The following is a 21,371-nucleotide window of genomic DNA, read 5'->3' as shown; positions in this document are numbered from 1 at the left end:
TTGGTTCTGTAAAGAAGGCTTTTATGGATGTTAAATGAAAATAGTGGGTGTTTGGGGGGGATTATTTTTCTTATGTGAAGCATTTTTGTCTCGAGTGTTAAGGACTTTTTGTTTGTTTTTTGTTTGGTACAAAACTGTCTCCCTAGTATCGAGTATAAATGATTGATAGGTGAACTCTGTACTGTTTGGGGTAGGTTTGGAGTGGGAGATTAGAAAGATATAGGAAGAACGATTGTTTAAAATCTATCCGATTCTGGATTCACAGGCATCACTGCTTGGCTGCTTTTTCAAACCAGTGCCTGGCATCACAAGATGATGGGTTCCTAGTGGGTTCCCCAGACATGTAACTGATAATCTGTCATTCATGCTAAGCATCCATATTGGAAGTCTGCCCTCTTCCCTTCATTTCTGCTCCATTGCCTTTCTCCTGACAGGACAAGGATTCTGTCGCTAATAAACTAGTGGGATACTTCATTTAGCACTGAAAAGGCTCAGTAGATGTGTGGTTGAATTTTGACTCTTTTGTCCATTTGAAACATTCTCCTTAGTAAGGTTGGAACTTTTCTGAGCTTAGCTATGTAAAATTGCTGAGTTGTTTGCAGTTTCCCCCACAACCTTGACTATAGTGCATTATACTGAAGTATATTTTATTTTGTTCTTTAATCACCTTATAAGCTCCACTGAGTTCAGTTAACACAGAAAGTATGGCTATTTGCTGACTTAAAGAAAAACTTCAACCCACAGAAGGATTTTATAGAATCTTCTGCAGGTATGCTTCTGGGAGGAATCAATATTCTTTGAAACCAACATTGATTTCCTCATTTTGCATACTTTGTGCACAGGTTTGCTGTGATTTAGGTTTATGGATTAAACACATTTTCTGTCTCAGTGTGAAATTTAATACAAATCTTTCTTGTTGCATATTCAGCGGCCCCTGCAGTCATTTGGACAGACAGGAAAAAGGTCTAAGGTATAGTAAATATTTTGGTGTGCTGGCATGCCAAGGTCCTTCCTTCATGCTTGATGAATCCTTGTTTTCATATGGCACAATATTCAGTTTAGTTTTTTCATATTTTGTGTGGAGCAGAAAGCTTTTTTTGTTTTATTTGGGGGTTTTGTCTTGCCTAGTTGCTTTTGTGCATTGCTTTTTTAACTTGGATTTTTTTTTATCTATACAGAAAATCGCTTTCTCATCATCCTTGAGTTTGGCAGTTGGAATAATTCTCATTCTTGCTATTGCTATAATTTCTAAAACAGTAATTTGCTTTCCCTCTTAACAAAGGGCTTTAGTGATGTTTAATGATATGTTTAACGTGTACATTTCATCTGCTTTTATACATGGCAGAAACTATAACGCAATTTAGGAACTCTCTGCAGGGGACTTTTGGATATGCCCTAGACTTGTGAAATGTAGTGTTAATTTTAAATACTTCTCTCTAGTCAAGCTCAAAGTTAAAGCTAGTTCGAAGCCTTGCAGTGTGTGAAGAATCTCCACCATCTCCTGCAGCAGACATATCACAAGAGAACCAGGTAAAGAGCAAAACAAATTTATTATTTGAAGACGTAGTGGAACTGGAGAAGTTTTTTCATATGGTTAAATAAAAGTTAAATGTGTCTGCGTGTGTTTATTTGTACTAAGTGAAACTGATTTGGTAATACTTGACAACAAAGATTCAGATGAAAAGTTGGAAAAACACAGCTTTAGTCTAAGGCTTAGGGCAGTTGTTTCTCTTTGGGGAAAAATTTAGGTTCAGTTAACTGGAGATTGAGTTTAAGAGAATTATAAATTATTATTGAAAAGTTACCAAATACTAAGCTGGTCCTTCCCATGAGTATAATCATGGTGAAATTTGCCCTTTTAGTTTTGAGATTTAAAATTTTTTCAAATGCTTACTGATTCTGTGTAAAGAAACTGCCTAAGACTTTTGCCTGATGTATAATATGTTACTTAACATAAATGCATGGTAAAGCCAGTTTTCATTTTACCATAGCTCTTTAATAGTTGTCTAATACTTCTAATTTCTTTTCAATTTATTCTTGTAAAATAATAGAACAAGATTCAATCAAATGATAGTAGTTTGTCTCTTTCTTTTTGATGCTATGACTTTACCTTTCTATCAGTCTTAGCTGCAAATTCATCTTTGTCTTGGTAAATTTGGTACATTTGTGCATAAATGTTTTTAGACTCTTGCAATGTTCATCAGTGTGAGAACTTGGGCTGTTAATAGTTTGTTCTACTTTATAAGAGTTCTAGCAACCTAAAATGCCCCTGTATCCCAACACATTCTATAGAATAGGGACATCATTGTGGTTATTTAAGAAGCTGAGACTGATTTTAAAAAAGAATTATGACATATTTCATATTTTTAAAAAAATATACCAATTGTATATTTGGCAATTTAAGCAAAAATTGTTATATTTTCCCTTGACTTATGTGAAGCTGACTATAAATACTATATTTATGATACGCACTGCTTTGAAGAAGCACTATACTTTGTTTCTAAGGTACAAGGAAAAGAAATTTTTTAAAAAGATTTTGTTAATGAAAAGTGTGTGTGTGTGTGTGTGTGTGTGTGTGTGTGTGTGTGTGTGTGTGTGTGTGTGTGTGATGTGCTGGGGGTTGAACCCAGGGGCATTCTGCCTCCAAACTATACCCCCTAGCCATATTTTCTTTTTTTTTTCTTTTTTTTTTTTTTTGGTGGTGGTGGTACTGGGGTTCCTGGAAGCCCTTCTACCTCCGGGCTACACTCCCAGACCTACTTTTACATTTATATTTGGAAACAGGGTCTCCTAAGCCAGCGCGCGCGGCTGGCTTTGAACCTGCACGATCCTCCTGTCTCTGCCTCCCAAGCGCAGGGATTACAAGCGTGTGCCACCATGCCCAGCTTATTCTTTATTTTGAAACAAGGTCTCACTGAGTTGCCGAGGGTGAAAAGTTCTTAAAAGTCTATTTCCTTTGACAGTAAGTGTTAAGAATATATGATTCAAAACTCATTTGCACTTTTTAAATGTAGATACAAAGGAGACAGATGTGTGTATTTATTTGATAAAATAGCTGTACTTTAGCAATAAGATAGCAGACTTTCTAGTAAAAGGCAGAAATACAGACAAAATATTTTACTACGTACTATTGTCCGGAGAACACTTTCAAATATATGGATTTCCCATGGTTGTTAAGTCTGAAGAGTTATGATATGCTTCAGAAGAAAAGAAGGGAAAACTCAGTAAAATGTTTCCATATATATTTTTTTTGGGGGGGGGTACTGGGGGGGTAGAACCCAGGGGCTTTCTACCTCTAGGCTATACTCTCAGACCTATTTTATATTTTATTTGGAAACAGGGTCTCACTACACTGCTGAGAGCCTCACTAAGTAGCTGGGGCTGGCTTTGAACCTGTGCAGTCCTCCTGTTTTAGCCTCCCAAGCACTGGGATTACAAGCATGCGTCACCACGCCCAGCTCTTAATATAAATTATTAAAAGTTCTATGTACCTGTTAAACTTAAGAATGCATCCATAGCACAACAGTAGACTGTATATTATTGTTCTTTGAAAAATTTTGTTCTTTTGTTTATTTTATATCATGGCACAATAATTCAAGGGGACTGAAGAAGTAAGAAGGGATAGGAATTTATAAGCATGTTAATGCAAGAAAAGTATTTTTTAAACTGTTAAAATCTTTTTGTCTAACATTTCCTACCATATGTGAAAAATGTTGAAGGGAAAAATGTTTATGCTACTACATAAATCTGGCCAGTAAAAATTCTTATGGGAAGCCATGGTGGCGCACACTTGTAATCCTAGCATTCAGGAAGCTGAGACCAGAGGATCGCGGTTCGCGGGCAGCCTCAGCTACTTAGTGAGGCCCTGTTTCAAAATAAAGAATAAAAAATAGTGCAGGGGGTATAACTTGGAGGTCGAATGCCCCTGGGTTCCATTCCCCAGACCCGCCCCCCAAAAAAATTCATATGGGAAAAAATTAACAAGGATATATGGTATATTAATGTGTACATTATTAATCACAGGTAACCTTTGGTAACTACAGTTCAGAAAGATGAATTGTATCATGTGGATAATTAATAAGAGGTTTATATTAGAATTTAATGTAAGCACTGGCTTGTAATCTCAGTACTTGGGAGGCTGAGATAGGATTTCAGTTTTGCGGCCAGCCTTGGCTACTTAGTATAGTGAGGCCCTTCACAATTTAGAGAGACCCTGTTTCAAAATGAAGAATAAAAAAGAGGGTTAGAGCCGGGTGTGGTGACGCACACTTGTAATCCCAGCATTCAGGAGGCTGAGACCGGAGGATCACGGTTTACAGACAGCCTCAGCTAATTAGTGAGGCCCTCTGCAACTCAGTGAGACCCAGATTCAAAATAAAGAATAAAAAATAGGGTAGGGGGTGTAGCTTGGAGGTTGAATTCCCCTGGGTTCCATCCCCAGGCCTGCAAAGAAAAAAGAAAAAAGAGAGGATTAGGGTATAGAATATTAGAGTCAGAATGCCCCTATGTTCAATTTCCAGTAACACAAGGGATTAAAAAAGGAAGACATGTAAAGAAAGAACAATAAAACAAAAAAAGTTGAGTCTGTTAAGAGATGTCTATAGGCCTGATGGTGGCAGGAGGGAAGTGGCCTCCCTGTTAGGTGTTAGGACAAGTGATACCTAAGGTTGATAGCTGCTGATAGATACTTAGCCAGGAAAGATTGTGTATAAGGACTTCAGCATTTAAAATATATCTTACTCATTCAATGCTGAAAACAAATGTTCAGCCCACTAGAATTATTTATGTAGTACTAGAGACTGAGCCCAAGGGTATTCTACCACTGAGCTACATTCTCAGCACTTTTGTTTATTTTGAAATGTGATCTTGCTAAGTTACTATGCACTTGCCTCAAACCTGTGATTTTACTGTCTAAACCTCCCAAGTACTAGGATTACAGGAATGGGCCACCTCACCTGACTAAGCCTACTAGATTATAAAATATGACTTATCATGATAAAATAGACTAATATGTATAAATATATGGCCTTGGAAGGAGAATTTAGAAATTAGAAATGCCTTCTAGGCCAAGTGTATTGGCACATATGCCTGTAATCCCAATACTTGGGTGCCTGAGAAGGGAGGATCCCAGGTTCAAGGATAACCCCAGCAAGTAGTGAGGCTCTGTTTCAAAATAAAAATAGGTCTGGAAGTGTAGCTCGGAGGTAGAATGCCCAGGTTCAATCCCTAGTACTACACACACCAAAAAAAAGCATTGCCTTTTAGTGAAGGATAAATTATATGAAATCTTTTCTCCCAACCTGAATTCCATTGGATTGAGTAACAAGAAGCTGTAAGTCAGGAAAACTCCTAAATATTCTAATTATGAAAAGTAATTCTTAGATTCACTTCTGAATATATTTCACAATGTGGAAAGAATAAGGGAAATGCCATAGGAAATGAATCCTAGCGAAAACACTGGTTGAGTTGAATGTAATGGAATTGCCAGTGTTTGGTAAGCAAGATAGAAAGGACATACAGTAGTGTTCATCGTCCAGGTGAAAATTACCAGTACATAGTATTTACTCCATATTCTGACACAAATATAAACTGAAATAGAATGAAGAAAAGAACCAAAAGGGTCTGAAAATAGCAGTTAGCAGTCCTGCTGGGGTAAAAATGTATTTGACCTATACTCTACCAAAGATTATGTTTTTAGTATTATGTGAGGAAAAAGAGAAGCTTAACAGACATTCTGCTCCCAAGTTTGAGTATTCTGAAATTTATATGCTCTTTGATTTTGACTTAGGGCCTCTACTACCCCCACCACCATCCAGGAAATCTCTGGTTGATGTTCTTTATTACACAGGAATAACACTGTAATTTAGTCCAAAAACAGGCTGCAGTTTTTATCTTTAGTAGAATTTGTCTAGAATTTATTCTAGCTTTATAACTTTGCCTGAACAAACAGAACTCAACATGATTATCTTTTCAGACTGTGCGAATTAATTTTCAAGTAATCTGTTTAAATTTTGAAATTGCATGGATATATTGTTATTAATATGCAGTTAGTCTTCCATTTTAGTCCTAAAGAATGAAATTACTTTATAATTCAACACTACATATTTGGAAGGAATATAATCTTGTTTAAAATCTTTGTAAAAAAAATTTGTGGTGATTGAAAGATGCATAAGCCTTTGGTTTTGGAAATTTTTGTATTTTATATTTGTATATGGCAGAAAAATGAAGGAAACGTGAGCTTATAATGGTACTCAAAAGTCAAAATTTTATTAATTATTGACTGGACACTCATGTATTCCTCTTGTCATGATTAATGATAATTATACTTTTGATTGACATCTCCATTGAAAAACCAGGTTAAGAAGACTTCAATTCTGATCCCCAGGGATTTTATAACTAAAAGCAACTAAATTAAAATGGGAAACATTTATTTTCTCAAAAGTAATTTTAAGCTGATGTACATTAAAATTACTTAAGTGATGCACGCTTGTAATCCCAATACTTGGGGGACTGAGACAGGAGGATCACAGGTTCGCAGTCAGCCTCAGCAATTTAATGAGGCTCTCCACAACTTAGTGAGACCCTGTTTTAAAATAAAGAGTAAACAATAGGGCTGATCACGTAGCTTAGAGGTAAAATGCCCCTGGGTTCAATCCCCAGTACCACAAACAAAAAAATAATAATAATATAATAATAATAATATTTTCAAGGTTATGTTTCAATTCAAAAAGTTTAAGTGGAAACATTTTTTAAACATTTTTACTCAAGACTGATCAAAATAATGAAATATTTTTAAGTTGTTTCCTAGTTTGAAGTATCTAACTGGGTAAAATAAAAGTCTTTTTTCTCCATATAGTTTTTTGTTACTCAGAAGATGATAATGTATGGTATTAAATGAATCACTCTTTTCATTGAATAACTGATTTTCCTTCCAACAGGAAAAAATTCAGATCCAGTTAACACAATCATTTGAAAAAGAGGAGAAGCCCTCAAAAGATGAAGCTGAAAAAGAAAAAGGCAATGATAAGTTGCCCAGAAAAATGTTATCAAGAGGTTTGCAAATTTTTTGTGTTTTAAACATAATTTTATCCTTTGTCCCAAAAGTAACTTTATATATGGTATATCTGTATTTAAAATGATGCAAGCTGGGCATGGTGGTGCATGCTTGTAATCACAGCATTCGGGAGGCTGAGATTGGAGGATCCTGGTTCGTAGACAGCCTCAGCTACTTAGTGAGACTCTCCATAACTTAGTAACACCCTGTTTCAAAATAAAAAATAAAACACAGGGCAGGGGGTGTAGCTTGGAGGTCAAATCACCCTGGGTTCCATCCCCAGATCCAAAAAGAAAAAAGAAAAGAAAAGATGCAGCCTGAGCTACTTAGTGGGGCTCTGCAACTTAGTGAGACCCTGTTTTTAAAAAAAAAAAAAAAGGTCAGGGGATATAGCCGTATAGCCCAGAGGTAGAATTTACCTGGGTCCCTTCCTTAGTACGAAGGAAGGAAGGAAGGAAGGAAGGAAGGAAGGAAGGAAGGAAGGAAGGAAGGAAGGACTGAATACATCTAATGTAACACAGTTCTAAACATCAGTCAGATGCTTTTGCCAAATATTGGAACACATACTGAGTCACTGAGGAAGATACACATCTGGATCTCTTGATGATCTGTCTTTCATATTTATACTGCAGCTGTTATAATTTGTATATTGGTTCCACTAAAAACATTATTACTCATTCTTTATGAATTGATACCATAATAATTATATTCAAAATTAATATTCATGAAAACCCAGAATGTTTATCTTTCAAAAAATATTTTGAGGATTTTTAACATCAGTTAGCAGTGTAGGCAAATAAAAATGCCGTATTAGTTTATAAATTTGATTTTGTTGACCAGTGTTAAAAACAATATAAGGGCATTATAGTTGAAAGAAAGAAACATGAATATTCAAAAAAAAATTTTTTTTTTTTTTTTTTTTTTTTTTTTTTGGCAGTACTGGGGATGGAACCCAGGGACATTCTTCTTCTGAGCTACACTCCCAGTCGTATTTTTTATTCTTTATTTTGAAACAGGGTCTCACTGAGTTGCAAAGGACCTCACTAAGTAGTAGCTAAAGCTGTCCTTGAACCGTGATCCTCCTGTCTCAACCTCATGAATGCTGGGATTACAAGCATGCGCCACCACGCCCAGCTTTCAAAAAATATTTTGAAAGCAAGCCTTTGGTAATACGCCTGATAGAATTCTAAATAAGTAAATTATTCCTTCAGTACAAAAATTTCTATCATTTACCTCCAAATTACTTCTTTTAAATAAGTGAATTAAGCTCTTTTAATTTGCTACAAAAATACTTAATTATCTAAATCATTTGAATTTTTTACATGAGGAGGCATTTTTAACATGATGATGTGGTGAGTATATAAGATCTTTAAAATTTCAGAGTAAATTAATCTGGCATATGTTAGTTATATAAATCCATCTCATGCACCTTATATGAGAGAAGAAAAATTGTAAAAAAAAAAAAAAAAAAAAAAATTCAGTACTAGGGATAGAACCCAGGGACATTTTATCTTCAAACTACACCCCCAGCCTTTTTTTTTTTTTTTTTTTTTTTCCAATACTAGGGTTGGAACCCAGGGACATTCTACCTTCAAGCTACACCCCTGGCCCTATTTTTTATTTTCTTTAAAAACAGGGTCTCACTGAGTTACAGAGGGCCTCACTAAGTAGCTAAGGCTCTCCACAAAACACGATCCTCTTGTGTCAACCTCCCAAATGCTGGGATACAAGCATGTGCCACCATGCCCAGCTATATTATTCTTTACTTTGAAACAGGGTCTCACTAAGTTGTGGAAGGCCTCTCTGAGTAGCTAAGGCTGTTCTCAAACCTGCAATCCTCCTGTGTCAGCCTTCCAAGTACTAGGATTACAAAGGTGTGTCACCACACCCAACTTGTAATAATCTTAATTTGTCATAAATTTCCTTCTCCTACTTTGCCAATTTTTTTATTGTGTAGCATCTCATTTTTTATATAATGTGTAAAAGGAAAAGAGATTTGTTTTCAAACACCTTTATATTGGTTTTTGTGTTGTTTTTTAGATTCCAGTCAAGAATACACTGATTCAACTGGCATAGATCTACATGAATTTTTAGTAAATACATTAAAAAACAATCCCAGGTAAAAATTAAACTTATAAGTTTTACATTGCTTCTAGAGTACCTTATTTCTGTTATATATGTTATTATTGAGTTAGAAGATTAGAATAAAATTACAGATATTTGAAGTATACTAGTAACATACTAGTTTCTCATGGTTGAGATGTTAGTCTGCTAGATACACATGTATAAATTATATATGTCATTACGATTTAAAAACCTATACTCGCCGGGCGTGGTGGCGCACGCTTGTAATCCCCGCGCTTGGGAGGCAGAGACAGGAGGATCGCGCAGGTTCGAAGCCAGCCGCGTGCGCTGGCTTAGGAGACCCTGTTTCCAAATATAAAATGTAAAAAGAGGTCTGGGAGTGTAGCCCGGAGGTAGAAGGGCTTCCAGGAACCCCAGTACCACCAAAAAAAATAAAAAATAAAAATATAAATAAAATAAAATAAAAACCTATACTCTTAGGTAGGAATTTTGGGAAATACAAAGCTGCCAAGATAGGCTCTAAATTGAGATTAAGAGATAGCATTAATCATGAGAAAAACAAGAAAGAAATATACCTTCCTGTAATGTACCCAGCCAAAATAAGAACCTAGTATATTCACTTACAATGAGGTTTTTAACTTTGTTAAATGCATAATTTTTAATTCCTGAGTTTATAAGCCTATGCTCCAAAGCTTGTTAAGGTTCTTATTTGTGTCAGTGCTTTAGTTGTGAAATCTTTTCTTTTGCCACTGTACTTGATGAGTAGAATGAAACATTTTGTCAGGTCCTAAACTCCTTTAAGGCCCACAGAAAGGCTATTCTTCAAACATCTCACCAACACTTCCATGGGGTAAAAGGCACGAATGTTAAAACCCTGCCTCTGCTTGTTAGCCTCTCAGTGTAGGAAGCTATTTGACTGCAGTGAAATAAAAATAGAATAGTGTCACAAGGTATGAACACATGGAAGATAACATGAACAGTGTTTTTATATAAAGTCTCACTTTTAAGTCTCCCTTATCCCATGTCCAATATTGTTTCAGAATAATCTTTGATTTCATTCAAGATTTATTGTATTCAATACTGTCTTCTGGTTTGCAGAAACCAGAAAACTTGGGATTGATGCATAGACTTTCAGGTGACCTAAACAGGGGCTACTAACTCCTCTTTAAAATTTGAGACAATTCTCCTATATAGTATTTCTTTGGCCCCTTTGCCTCATTTTCTTGTTTTATGAAATGTGGGAACCAAAACTGAATGATAGCCGGGCGTGGTGGCGCACGCTTGTAATCCCCGCGCTTGGGAGGCAGAGACAGGAGGATCGCGCAGGTTCGAAGCCAGCCGCGCGCGCTGGCTTAGGAGACCCTGTTTCCAAATATAAAAATGTAAAAAGAGGTCTGGGAGTGTAGCCCGGAGGTAGAAGGGCTTCCAGGAACCCCAGTACCACCAAAAAAAAAAAAAAAAAAAAAAAAACCTGAATGATAAGTAAAGCTACTTCTTGCTTTAAAGTTCTATGCGTTTGGTTTTTTGTCTGTTTTTCACATCCACATGAAACTTGCAGTGAGCATAGGAAAACTCTAGAGCTGTGTTCTTGATGTGTGTGAAAGTAAGATCTTTGTGAAGTGGTATCATTAATTTCTTACAACCTAAGAGTTCTAAATAGGACCCTAGTAATCTAATTAGCACGTGAAGATACTTGGAGTATTTATATGTTAGATGGATGTCTTTGGTTTGCTTTGGCTTTTATAGGAAAATTTCTCAACGCATTAAAAATGCATCATAGCAGTTTACAGAATGAATTGAAAGGTGTTCTTGAGATATTCAATAATACAGTTCACACTTACCTGCTATATTCCCAACTGTGTACTAGCCTTGGGTTCCCCTAGGAGTATTCCTGCTATTACTAGCATTACATGCTCTTTGGAGTACTATGGAATCCAGCATGATAATAAAGTTATGGGCCTAACTAAAGATAACTCTTTTTCTGCTACTTCTCAGGTTTATTGAATGAAAAAGTAAAAAATATTCTACTGTTATATACATGTATGCCTCTAACATCTTGTACTCCATTAAGATGTATGACTACAATACACCAATAAAAATATATTACCTATATTTTTATAGCACAAACTCCAATATAATGAAACTTGGCACATGCAAATGCATATAAGAATAGCTACGTATGTTAATAAGTATTAAAGTTTGGTGATGGGTATGTTACATTCTCTCTATATTAGTGTGAAAATTTCCTTAATAGAATAAAAGTTAAATGTCTTTCACTCTTAAAATATTGTTTAGAAAACATATAAGTATCCTAGCATCAAGCTTATAATAGTTCTCAATGTGTAGTTTTTAAGGAGGAAAAATAGCTATTTAAATTAATAAACTATAGCCGGGCATGGTGGCGCACACTTGTAATCCCCGTGTTTGGGAGGCAGAGACAGGAGGATCGCGCTGGAGTGCTGGTTCAAAGCCAGCCTTGCTGGCCTAAAAGACCCTGTTTCCAATTAAAAATATAAAATGGGTCTGGGAGTGTACCCTGGAGGTAGAAGGGTTTCCAGAAACCCCAGTACCACCAAAAAAAAAAAAAAAATCATAAACTATTGGTATTTATGATTATTTCAGTGTTAAGTTCTACATATAAAAGTCTTCATACTTTCTTTCAGGGACAGAATGATGCTGCTGAAATTGGAACAAGAAATTTTAGATTTCATTGGTAATAATGAGTAAGTCCTGACATTTAACAAGAAAATAAGTTGTTGTAACAATTCTTATTGCTTTGCTAAATCTTTTCTTTTTTTTTTTTTTTTTTTTCACTTTTAGATCTCCACGTAAAAAATTCCCCCCAATGACATCTTACCATAGGATGCTATTACACAGAGTAGCTGCTTACTTTGGATTAGACCACAATGTTGATCAGAGTGGGAAGTCTGTCATAGTAAACAAAACTAGCAATACAAGAATGTAAGTGTCAAGAGATATAGGTACATGTCATATGTCTGTGTACTAACACCTTCCTACGGTAACTTTCATCTGAGGTTTTTTCCCTGTGTTTTAGCAGTCCAAATAAGTTCATGATAACCTTATATGATACGACCAAAAAATACATATAGCTTTCTAGGAACAAAATGTACCAGTCTGAACTAAATAAGGAAGATCAGTGAGGCTGGAGCACATGTTTTATAAAAGTAACTCAGAGGGCATAATAGCAGTGTTTGACAACTACTATCATAATGGATTTTTTTTTTTTTTTTTTTTTTGAGGGTCTGGGGATGGAACCCAGGGGTATTCAACCTCCGAACTACACCCCGCCCTATTTTTTTATTCTTTATTTTGAAACCATGTCTCACTAAGTTGTGGAGGCCTCATTAAGTAGCTGAGGCTGTCTGCAAACCATGACCCTCCAATCTCAACCCCCTGAATGCTGGGATTACAAGCATGCGCCACCACACCTGGCTCATAATGGATTTTTAATTAATGTAATTAACATAATTATAGCCACCCTCAGGCAAATTTGTGTGGTTTTTTTTTTAATGAACAGAATTTGTCTTTGCCACCCTCACATTTAATTAATATTTTGCCACTTTACTGTTTCTTCTAAAAGCACGTTTTTGCTTCCTATCTCCAATAAATCTCAAGAAAATGGTACTGTTCATGAATATAGTGTCATCTAAGCTGGGCATGGTGGCATATACCTGTAATCCCAGTATTGGGAAGGCTGAGACCAGAGGATCAAAGGCTTAAGGCCAGGCTCAGCAAAAAAAAAAAAAAAAAAAAACATAGTCTAGGTGTGGTGATACATGCTTGTAATCCCAGTACTTACTTGGGAGACTGAGACAGAAGGATCACAGGTTTGCAGCCAGCCACAGTAACTTTGTAAAGCCCTTGGCAACTTAATAAAACTCTGTTTCCAAATAAAATAATAAAATAGAACTAGGGGTATAACTCAAAGCAATAATGCTCCAGGGTTCTGTCCCCAGTGCTAGAAAAGAAAAATAGGACTAGATAGGACTAGGGGTGTGACTCAGTGACTCAGGGGTAGAATTCCCCTAATTTCATCCCCAGTACCACACACATATAAAATAAAAATGTAAATATCGTCCATATTGTATATCCTTTTTTCGGCTGTGTATAATATACTGAGGAATTTTTGTTGTTGTTCTTTTAGTTTTTTATTTGTTTGTCTGTCTGTTTTCATGCTGAGGATTGAACCCAGGAGCTACCTTTGAGCTATGCCCTCATCCTTATTTTATTTTATTTTTTAATCTTGAAATAGGGTCTCACTAAGTAGCTACAGCTGGCCTCAAACTTGTAATCCTCCCATCTCAGCCTCCCAGGTACTGGGATAATAGGCGTGTGCCACCATGCCCAGCTGAGGAATTTTTTTTTTAGTAGTTAGGAAAAGACTTTTACTTCAGAAGTAATTGCTTTATAATGTTGGCAAAGTAGATCATTGGTGCTGATACTTTGGAGCAGAAGGGCCAGTACAGTCATTCAACTCATAACATGTACATAGCATCTATTCTGCCCCTTTGTAAGGCTTATCCTAAAGCAACTAAAGTTGATGAGTTCAGTTAAAATTTATCCTTTGGTAGTAATGAGTTGCCTAACAAAAGGATTTTCTATTATCAGTTTCTTACAAGGCAGCAGTTGGGCCTAAGGTAAAGGGCAACAGTCAACCTCAGATGCTGTAAATAATATTCTTGAGAGCTGGGTGCGGTATTGCACAGTAACTGGGGGGGCTGAGATGGGATTGTAAATTTGAGGCCAGCCTCAGCAATTTACTGAGAGTGTTTGTTTGTTTGTTTGTTTGTTTGTTTGTTTGTTTGTTTTGGAAACAGGGTCTCTTAAGCCAGCGAGGGTGGCTCCGAACCAGCGCGATCCTCCTGTCTCCGCCTCCCAAGCACGGGGATTACAAGCGTGCACCACCATGCCCGGCTGAGACTCTGTTTTAAAAATAAAAAATAAAAAGGGCTAGAAGTACCTGGGTCCACATGGTGGCTTGTGCTGGTACTTCAGAGACTGAGATAGGAGGATTATGGGTTTGAAGCCAGTGCGTGGTAACTTAGCAAGACCCTGTTTCAAAGTAAAAACTAACCAGATATGGGCCACCTAATTGGCTATCCTAGTACTTGGGAGACTGAGACAGGAGCAACTTAGCAACTCTTAAAATGTAAAAAAGAGTTCTAGGGGTATAGCCCGGAGGTAGAATCCCCAGTACCACATAAAATAAAATAGGGCTGGAGGGTGTAGCTCAGACATAGCATGTCCCTCAGTTTAATCGCTACTAGTACATCACACATACAAAATGCTCTTCAGTCTATTATTTTGCTGCCTTTCCTGAAGTTGAACTTCTCTTAGGGTCTTGTCTATGAACTCCTAAACTAGCAAAGTTGTATTTAGTTCATCTGTGTCTCTACTGTTATTTTGGCCTTTTACCCTTTACTGTCATATTGCTTGCTGGAACTAAATTGGTTTTCTTCTATTTCAAAAGTCTATAAACTAAATAGATACATTTAGTATTTTTAAATGAGTATCCTTACAAATAAAATTCATAAAAGTAGTTATCTTGGGGGAAAAGTCCTCTCTATGGATTACCTGAAAATGTGAATCTGATTTGGTTTTCATTTTCCAGTCCCTTAGTCTTAAAATATCTTTATCAGTCTTTTCCCAATTTCATATATATGGGATAAGGAGGATATTAACCATTAAGATGTGAGCTGACTAAAAATGAGTAGAACTTTTTCCTTAACCAAAGCATTTAACCAGTACCTTTCAACATTACTCAGAGCTGCTGGAAACCTAAACACATGTACATTAGCAGGCATTTGACTAACATTTTGACTGATGACTCTCTAAGGTTTTCAATATAGTGTAACTTCAGTTATTTGAATTCTCTGAATGATGTCAGAAAGCTTTAGGTTTTCTTTATCAAAGTGATCAAAAGTTTAGCTAAGCAGAGATATTTTTGATGTACCACCTACAGAAGCATGGGTTAATAATGTAATTATAACTAAACATTTCAGATCACTGAAGTTACACTGTATTCTTACTTTATATCTTCTGGGATATGAAGAAGACTATAAATCAGAAAACCTTAGAGATCTGCTCCACATTGAATAAAAACAAACTTACCTTTTCCTCATAGGGAGATTACCCGCTCCAGCCTTGAACCAGTGGTGTTGTGGATGTCAACAACCCGGTGTCCACTGGGGTGTCTCAATGGAGCGGGAAGTTGGCGATTGCAGGGCAGTAAATTCAGGAATCTATAAAAGAAAGAGGTAAGACAGTCTTAAGGTTAGCAGAAATGCCTGCCAATGCTCTTTGGTGTGGGAATCCAGCTGCTCTTAGAAAAGTTGCCAGGTCCTTGGTTAAACCACAGAGTTCACTTTTTAATAGTGATCTCTCACCCAAGTATAAACTCCTTAAATAAGAAATTGTGATTTTAAACATCTACAGAAACAGACTGATATAAGTAAATGAAGTGATTGTGTAACAATTAACATACTGCCAGAACTAAATAGGTGATCCTTCAGACCCCAAAGAAAGCAATCTTCCCACCATTTTGCTCATGAAGCTATTTGTACTCTTGTTCTTCTTTTTGTATATAGCTTTATGTGGATATCAGCTCTTTGTTTCATTTATCTAGTTTGCTTTACAGTAGAGATTTTTTTCAGCTTTCTTAGATATTTCTTTTTAAATCTGCTCTTGGAAAATTTATAGGAGTTTGTCACAGTACTTTATTAAACATTCACTAGGTTAAAACATATATTCAGCAGTGTTCATTGAGTCTTATATATAATGAAATATGTAGTCTTAGTTTGCCAAAAATGTCATTACTCGGGATTAAAAAATTTTTAGAGTATTCATGTATACTCTATGCCTATATAATGTGTATGTGTGTGTGTGTGTGTCTGTGCATACACACATGTATTTACACCATATTTTTAAGATGACTTAGAGATTCAGATATTTTATTTCATAAATTGTATTATTTTAAAAAGAAATTCCAGTTTTATAATAGAGTGACATTAACTCACAGAATGTTTATTGGATTAATTTTTTGAAGCTGAAAGTATATTTTGGTAGGTGAAATTTCATATAATTGTAATTTTCCAAAGGCCACAATCATATATCGCTCTTCTAGGTCTTAATGGAACTTGCAACATTTCTAATCAGGAAAGACCAAACTGCTATAAAATATATTGCTTAGATTTCACAGTCATTGCTTTAGGTTCCAGTGCTCCAAAAGGAACTTATCTAAGCCAGGCGTGGTGGCGCAGGCTTATTATCCCAGCATTCGGGAGGCTGAGACCAGAGGACTGCGTTCACTGACAGCCTCAGCTACTTAGGCCCTCTGCAACTTAGTGAGACCCTGTTTCAAAATAAAGAATAAAAATAGGGCAGGGAATGTGTCTCGGAGGTCAAATGCCCCTGGATTCCATCCCGAGACCCACACAAAAAAAAGAACTTATTTTTTCTAGTCTGTTTCAGTTAATGTAAAACAAAGCAATAATGTAATAACCCTGCTGTAACTAAGAATTTCTAGTAACTGAGGTATATTTTGAAGTAGTCTCTTAAGTTTTCTAATTAAGTGAACACAAAATATTTAATTACTTTCAATAGTATAATAATAATCGTGCTGTAGTATTTTCTTTGTCCAAGCATGTTTTGTATATTTAGAGGAGGCAATGTAAAGAGGATAATAGGCTTTGGCTCTGCTCTTCCAGTTGTGGCTCAGTCATATACTTTTTTGTTGTTGTTGTTGTTGTTGTACTGGGTTTCCTGGAAACCCTTCTACCTCCAGGCTACACTCCCAGACCTATTTTCATACTTTTTTATTTAGAAACAGGGTCTCTTAAGCCAGCATGGCTGGCTTCGAACCTGCCCGATCCTCCTGTCTCTGCCTCCCAAGCAGGGGATTACAAGCGTGCGCCACCACGCCCGGGCTATACTTGATCTTTGACCTTACACAGTTGCTTCAGCCATTTGAACCTCAGTTTTCTCAATAATATTTATAAAATCCAAAAACTATTGTTAAATGTTAGCTGTTTTAAGTGCTATTCCTATGTTAATTTGTTTCATCTTCAAAACAATCCTTTAAGTTAGATATACTATGATTCCCATCTTACAAATGATAAAACTGGGAAATAAAAAAGTAAAGTAACTTGTTCAAGTCCTAAAGCCACTAGAGTGGTAAAGCTTGATTTTTGAACCCAAGCAGATTCACTCTAGATCTTATGTTATATTTTCTATTACCTCTCAACCGTAACATGGGATAGTTGGTGCTTTCTCATGAGATTATTGTGAAGACTGACACAACATAAGTATCTATGAATGGCACTAATAAATGATTAACTTTTTGCACTCGTGGTTAATTTTTCTATAAATACTATGCATTATCTTTTTTAATCCTTTCTTTTATTTTGTTTTTTCAGACCTGATCAGAAATTTAATGAGCATATTAAGGATGATAGAGGTGAAGACTTTCAAAAGAGATATATCCTTAAGAGAGATAACTCTAGCTTTGACAAAGACGATAACCAGGTAATCTAGACCAAATATGGCATTTGTATAGTTGCAAGTAGTTCATTTTTCCAAGAATTAATTGTTCTCTTTTCTTCAGATGAGAATACGTTTGAAAGATGACAGAAGAAGTAAATCTATAGAAGAAAGAGAAGAAGAGTACCAGAAAGCTAGAGACCGAATATTTTCTCAAGATGTATGTACTGATTTCTATTTAGGACTTCATGTTAGAATACATTTTAGTGGCAGTGCAGTATCAATCTCCCTTCAATTTATTGGTCACACTTATTTTTAACCCTACTTGTTATATATAAGGTCACCTTTTAAAACTATTGAGACTCTTGTTCATATTAATAATTTAACAGTTCATAGAATACTACAATGCAGTAGTAATGTAAAATTTTTCAAAAGTTAGCAGGTGGAATATAGGACTCAAAGAGATTACTAGACTGAGTATAAATGGTATAATTTTTTTTCCAGATTTCTGACAGACTTGAGATCTTTACAACATTGGTAACTATCTATAAGTCATATATTCTACATCCTGTTTATTTTAGTGACCTTTCCTTGACAAATAATCAGCTTTTTCTTTTAAAAGCTAATTTGCTTATCATGGTGATGCATGCCTATAATCGTAGTATGTAGAAGGCTGAAACAGGAGAATCACAGGTTCAAGGACAGCCTCAGCAAGTAGTGAGATTCTCATCAACTTAGTGAGGCACTGTTTCTTTCTTTCTTTCTTTTTTTAATTTGGAAACAGGGTCTCTTAGGCCAGCGAGACTGGCTTCAAACCTGCGCGATCCTCCTGTCTCCACCTCCCAAGTGCGGGGATTACAAGCATGTGCCACCATGCCTGGCGAGACATTGTTTCTAAATAGGAAATAAAGTCAGACTGGGGGTGTAACTCGAAGGAAGAATACCCCCAGTTTAATCCCTAGTTCACTAACACCAACTGATTTTTTATTAGTAGTCATTTTCTTCCTTATACATGATTATATGAGACACTAAATGATTATTTAATGTATATTGGCCAGAAGAGAATCAATTTGGTTTTACCAACATTTGATAAGCACCTTTTCTTCGCAATACATAGTACTCTTCAAGGACATATGAATGTATATAATGTGGTAACACTGCCACAGATAGAAATTTTCTGTGTTAAGAAACATAGCTCAGCCGGGCGTGGTGGCGCACGCTTGTAATTCCCGCGCTTGGGAGGCTGAGACAGGAGGATCGCATGGGTTCGAAGCCAGCCTCAGCTACTTAGTGAGGCTTTCAGCAACTTAGTGAGACCCTGTTTCCAAATAAAATATATTTTAAAAAAAAAAAAAAAAGGTCTGAGAGTATAGCCTGGAGATAGAAAGCCTCTGGGTTCCACCTCCAGTACTACCAAAAAAAAAAAAAAAAGAACATAGCTCAAAGCCAGGTGTGGTGGTGCATGCTTGTAATCCCAGTACTTGGGAGGCTAAGACAGGAAAACTGCGCAGGTTCAAAGCCAGCCTCAGCTACTTAGGCTCTCAGCAACTTTAGTGAGACCCTGTTTCCAAATAAAATATAAAATAGTGTAGCCCGGTGGTAGAAAGCCCCTGGGTTCCATACCCAGTACCACAAAAAGAAAAAAAAAAGATAGAAAGAAACAGAGTTCAAATAACATTAAAATGCAAGACATCAAGTCAGACACAGCGGTAAACACCTGTCATCCAAATCCTTGGAAGGCAGAAATAGAATCGCAGGAACCACAGGTTCAAGGACAGCCTCTGCATTTTAGCAAGGCCCTCAGGAACTTAGTGAGATCCTGTTTCAAAATAAGAAATAAGGCCAGGCCTGGTGGCTTGTAATCCCAGCGCTTGGGAGGCTGACATAGGAGGATCACACAGGTTTAAAGCCAGCCTCAGCTACTTAGTGAAGCTCTTAGCAACTTAGTGAGACTCTGTTTCCAAATTAAATTTAAAATAGGTATGGGAGTATAGCCTGGAGGTAGAAAAGTCCCTAGGTTCCACCATCAGTACCACAAAAAAAAAAAAAAAAAAAAAAATAGAAGAAGAAGAAATAAGTCTGGGCGTGGTGGAGCACACTTGTAATCCCAGTATTCAGGAGCCAGAGACTTGGAGGATCATGGTTCGTAGACAGCCTCAGCTACATAGCGAGGCCCTTCGCAACTCAGTGAGACCCTGTTCCCAAAAAATAAAAATACTATCCGGGCATGGTTGTGCACACTTGTAATCCAACGCTTGGAAGGCTGAGACCAGAGGATCGCACAAGTTCGAAGCCAGCCTCAGCTACTGAGTGAGGCTCTCAGCAACATAGTGAGACCCTGTTTTCAAATAAAAAATAAAAATAGGTCTGGGAGTATAGCCCAGAGGTATAAAAGCCCCTGGGTTCCAACCCCAGTACCACAAAAACTAAAAATAAATAAAAATATTAAAAAAAAAACAGGACTAGGTGTGTAGCTCGGAGGTACAATGCCCCTGGTTCCATCCCTAGTACCTCAAAAAAAAAGAAGGAGGAGAAGGAGGAGGAAGAATAAGCCAGGCATGGTGGCACATGCTTGTAATCCCAATACTTGGGAGGCCGAGACAAGAGGATCACAGGTTCACAGCCACTCTCAGCTACTTAGTGAGATGCTCTGCAATTTAATGAGGCCCTATTTGAAAAATAAAGAATAAAAAATAGGACCGGGGTGTAGTTCCGAGATAGATTGCTCCTGGGCTTAACTCCAGTTTCATAAAAAAAAATAAAATAGGGCTGACTGTGAGTATAGCTCAGAGGCACAGTGACATCCCAATACCATAAAAAAATAGAAAAAAATATTAAGGTCATGAGAGTTTATAATACTCAACAAATCTTATTGAACATACATACTGTGCTAAGGACTGAAGAACATCTGTGGACAATGATAATAATTTATTCCCAAACAACCCTCTATGGTCAATACTATGAATGTTTTTGTTTTATAGATAAGGAGTGAGGCACTAGGAAGCTAAGCAAAATAGCCAGAGTACACATAGCTAGGAAATGGCAGTGCTGGGATTTTAGCCTAGGGCTGCTGAATGCAGAGCCTGCCCTCTATTTTTCTCTCACTATTTTATAAAATAGATGAGAGGTCTCCGTCCTTGTTAAGTAGTGAAGTAATGACAGTATGTGTGTGGCTTGTATAGACATGAAGGTACAAGAGTGGATACAGCCAAGAAGCACCACAAATTATAGAACATGGCAGAGAAGAACCACAGGTCAGAATGGGGGAGAGGATAGGAGAGTTAGCTTCTGAGAGAAGGCGCATAGGAGTGAAGAGTTCCAAGTAGAGAGTATTTGCAAAGGCCCAGAGGTAAGGAAGAACTTAACACTTGAAGAATTGAAAGATTCAGAATGGTCAGATTATAGCTGGCCCAATATAAAAAGTAAGGAAAGCTTAGATTAGAGAAATTATCAGGAACCAGATGACTTGGGCTGTGGAAGTATGTGAAGATTGTGAACTTCAGGTTTTATTGGTCAGCCAACTTTTTCTGTGCAGAGCCGTATAATATTTTAGGCCTGTTGACCCATATAGTCTTCACATCTACTCAAATCAGACCGTTTAAGTCTGATTTGAACAGCCATAGAGGATACATAAATAGTCATGGAAATGTTTCAGTGAGACGTTCTTAGCAGAAATAGGTGGCCAGCAAAAGTTTACTGACCCCCATTCAAAATCTAGGAGCCATGCAAGATG

General features: G+C 36.7%; 1 protein-coding gene across 6 annotated transcripts in view; it reads left to right on the top strand.

The window, feature by feature from the left end:
- Window positions 1–21,371, top strand: part of R3HDM1 (R3H domain containing 1) — a gene marked incomplete at both ends in the record, with an annotated part of 99,144 nt that overhangs the window by 14,351 nt on the left and 63,422 nt on the right. For 4 of the 6 annotated variants that reach the window (XM_080690114.1, XM_080690113.1, XM_080690112.1 and 1 more), the window contains 8 exons: window positions 929–970; window positions 1,441–1,530; window positions 6,939–7,053; window positions 9,095–9,173; window positions 11,803–11,862; window positions 11,960–12,100; window positions 17,575–17,683; window positions 17,763–17,858. In XM_080690114.1, coding sequence (XP_080546240.1) covers window positions 929–970; window positions 1,441–1,530; window positions 6,939–7,053; window positions 9,095–9,173; window positions 11,803–11,862; window positions 11,960–12,100; window positions 17,575–17,683; window positions 17,763–17,858 — 732 coding nt within the window. The remainder of the gene's footprint in view (window positions 1–928; window positions 971–1,440; window positions 1,531–6,938; window positions 7,054–9,094; window positions 9,174–11,802; window positions 11,863–11,959; window positions 12,101–17,574; window positions 17,684–17,762; window positions 17,859–21,371) is intronic. The other 2 variants (XM_080690115.1, XM_080690116.1) reach the window with 1 other exon arrangement.

This window comes from Muscardinus avellanarius, assembly GCF_963383645.1.
Source record: "Muscardinus avellanarius genome assembly, chromosome: 2".
Taxonomy (NCBI): Eukaryota; Metazoa; Chordata; class Mammalia; order Rodentia; family Gliridae; genus Muscardinus; species Muscardinus avellanarius.
This window is presented reverse-complemented; position numbering and strand designations above follow the sequence as displayed.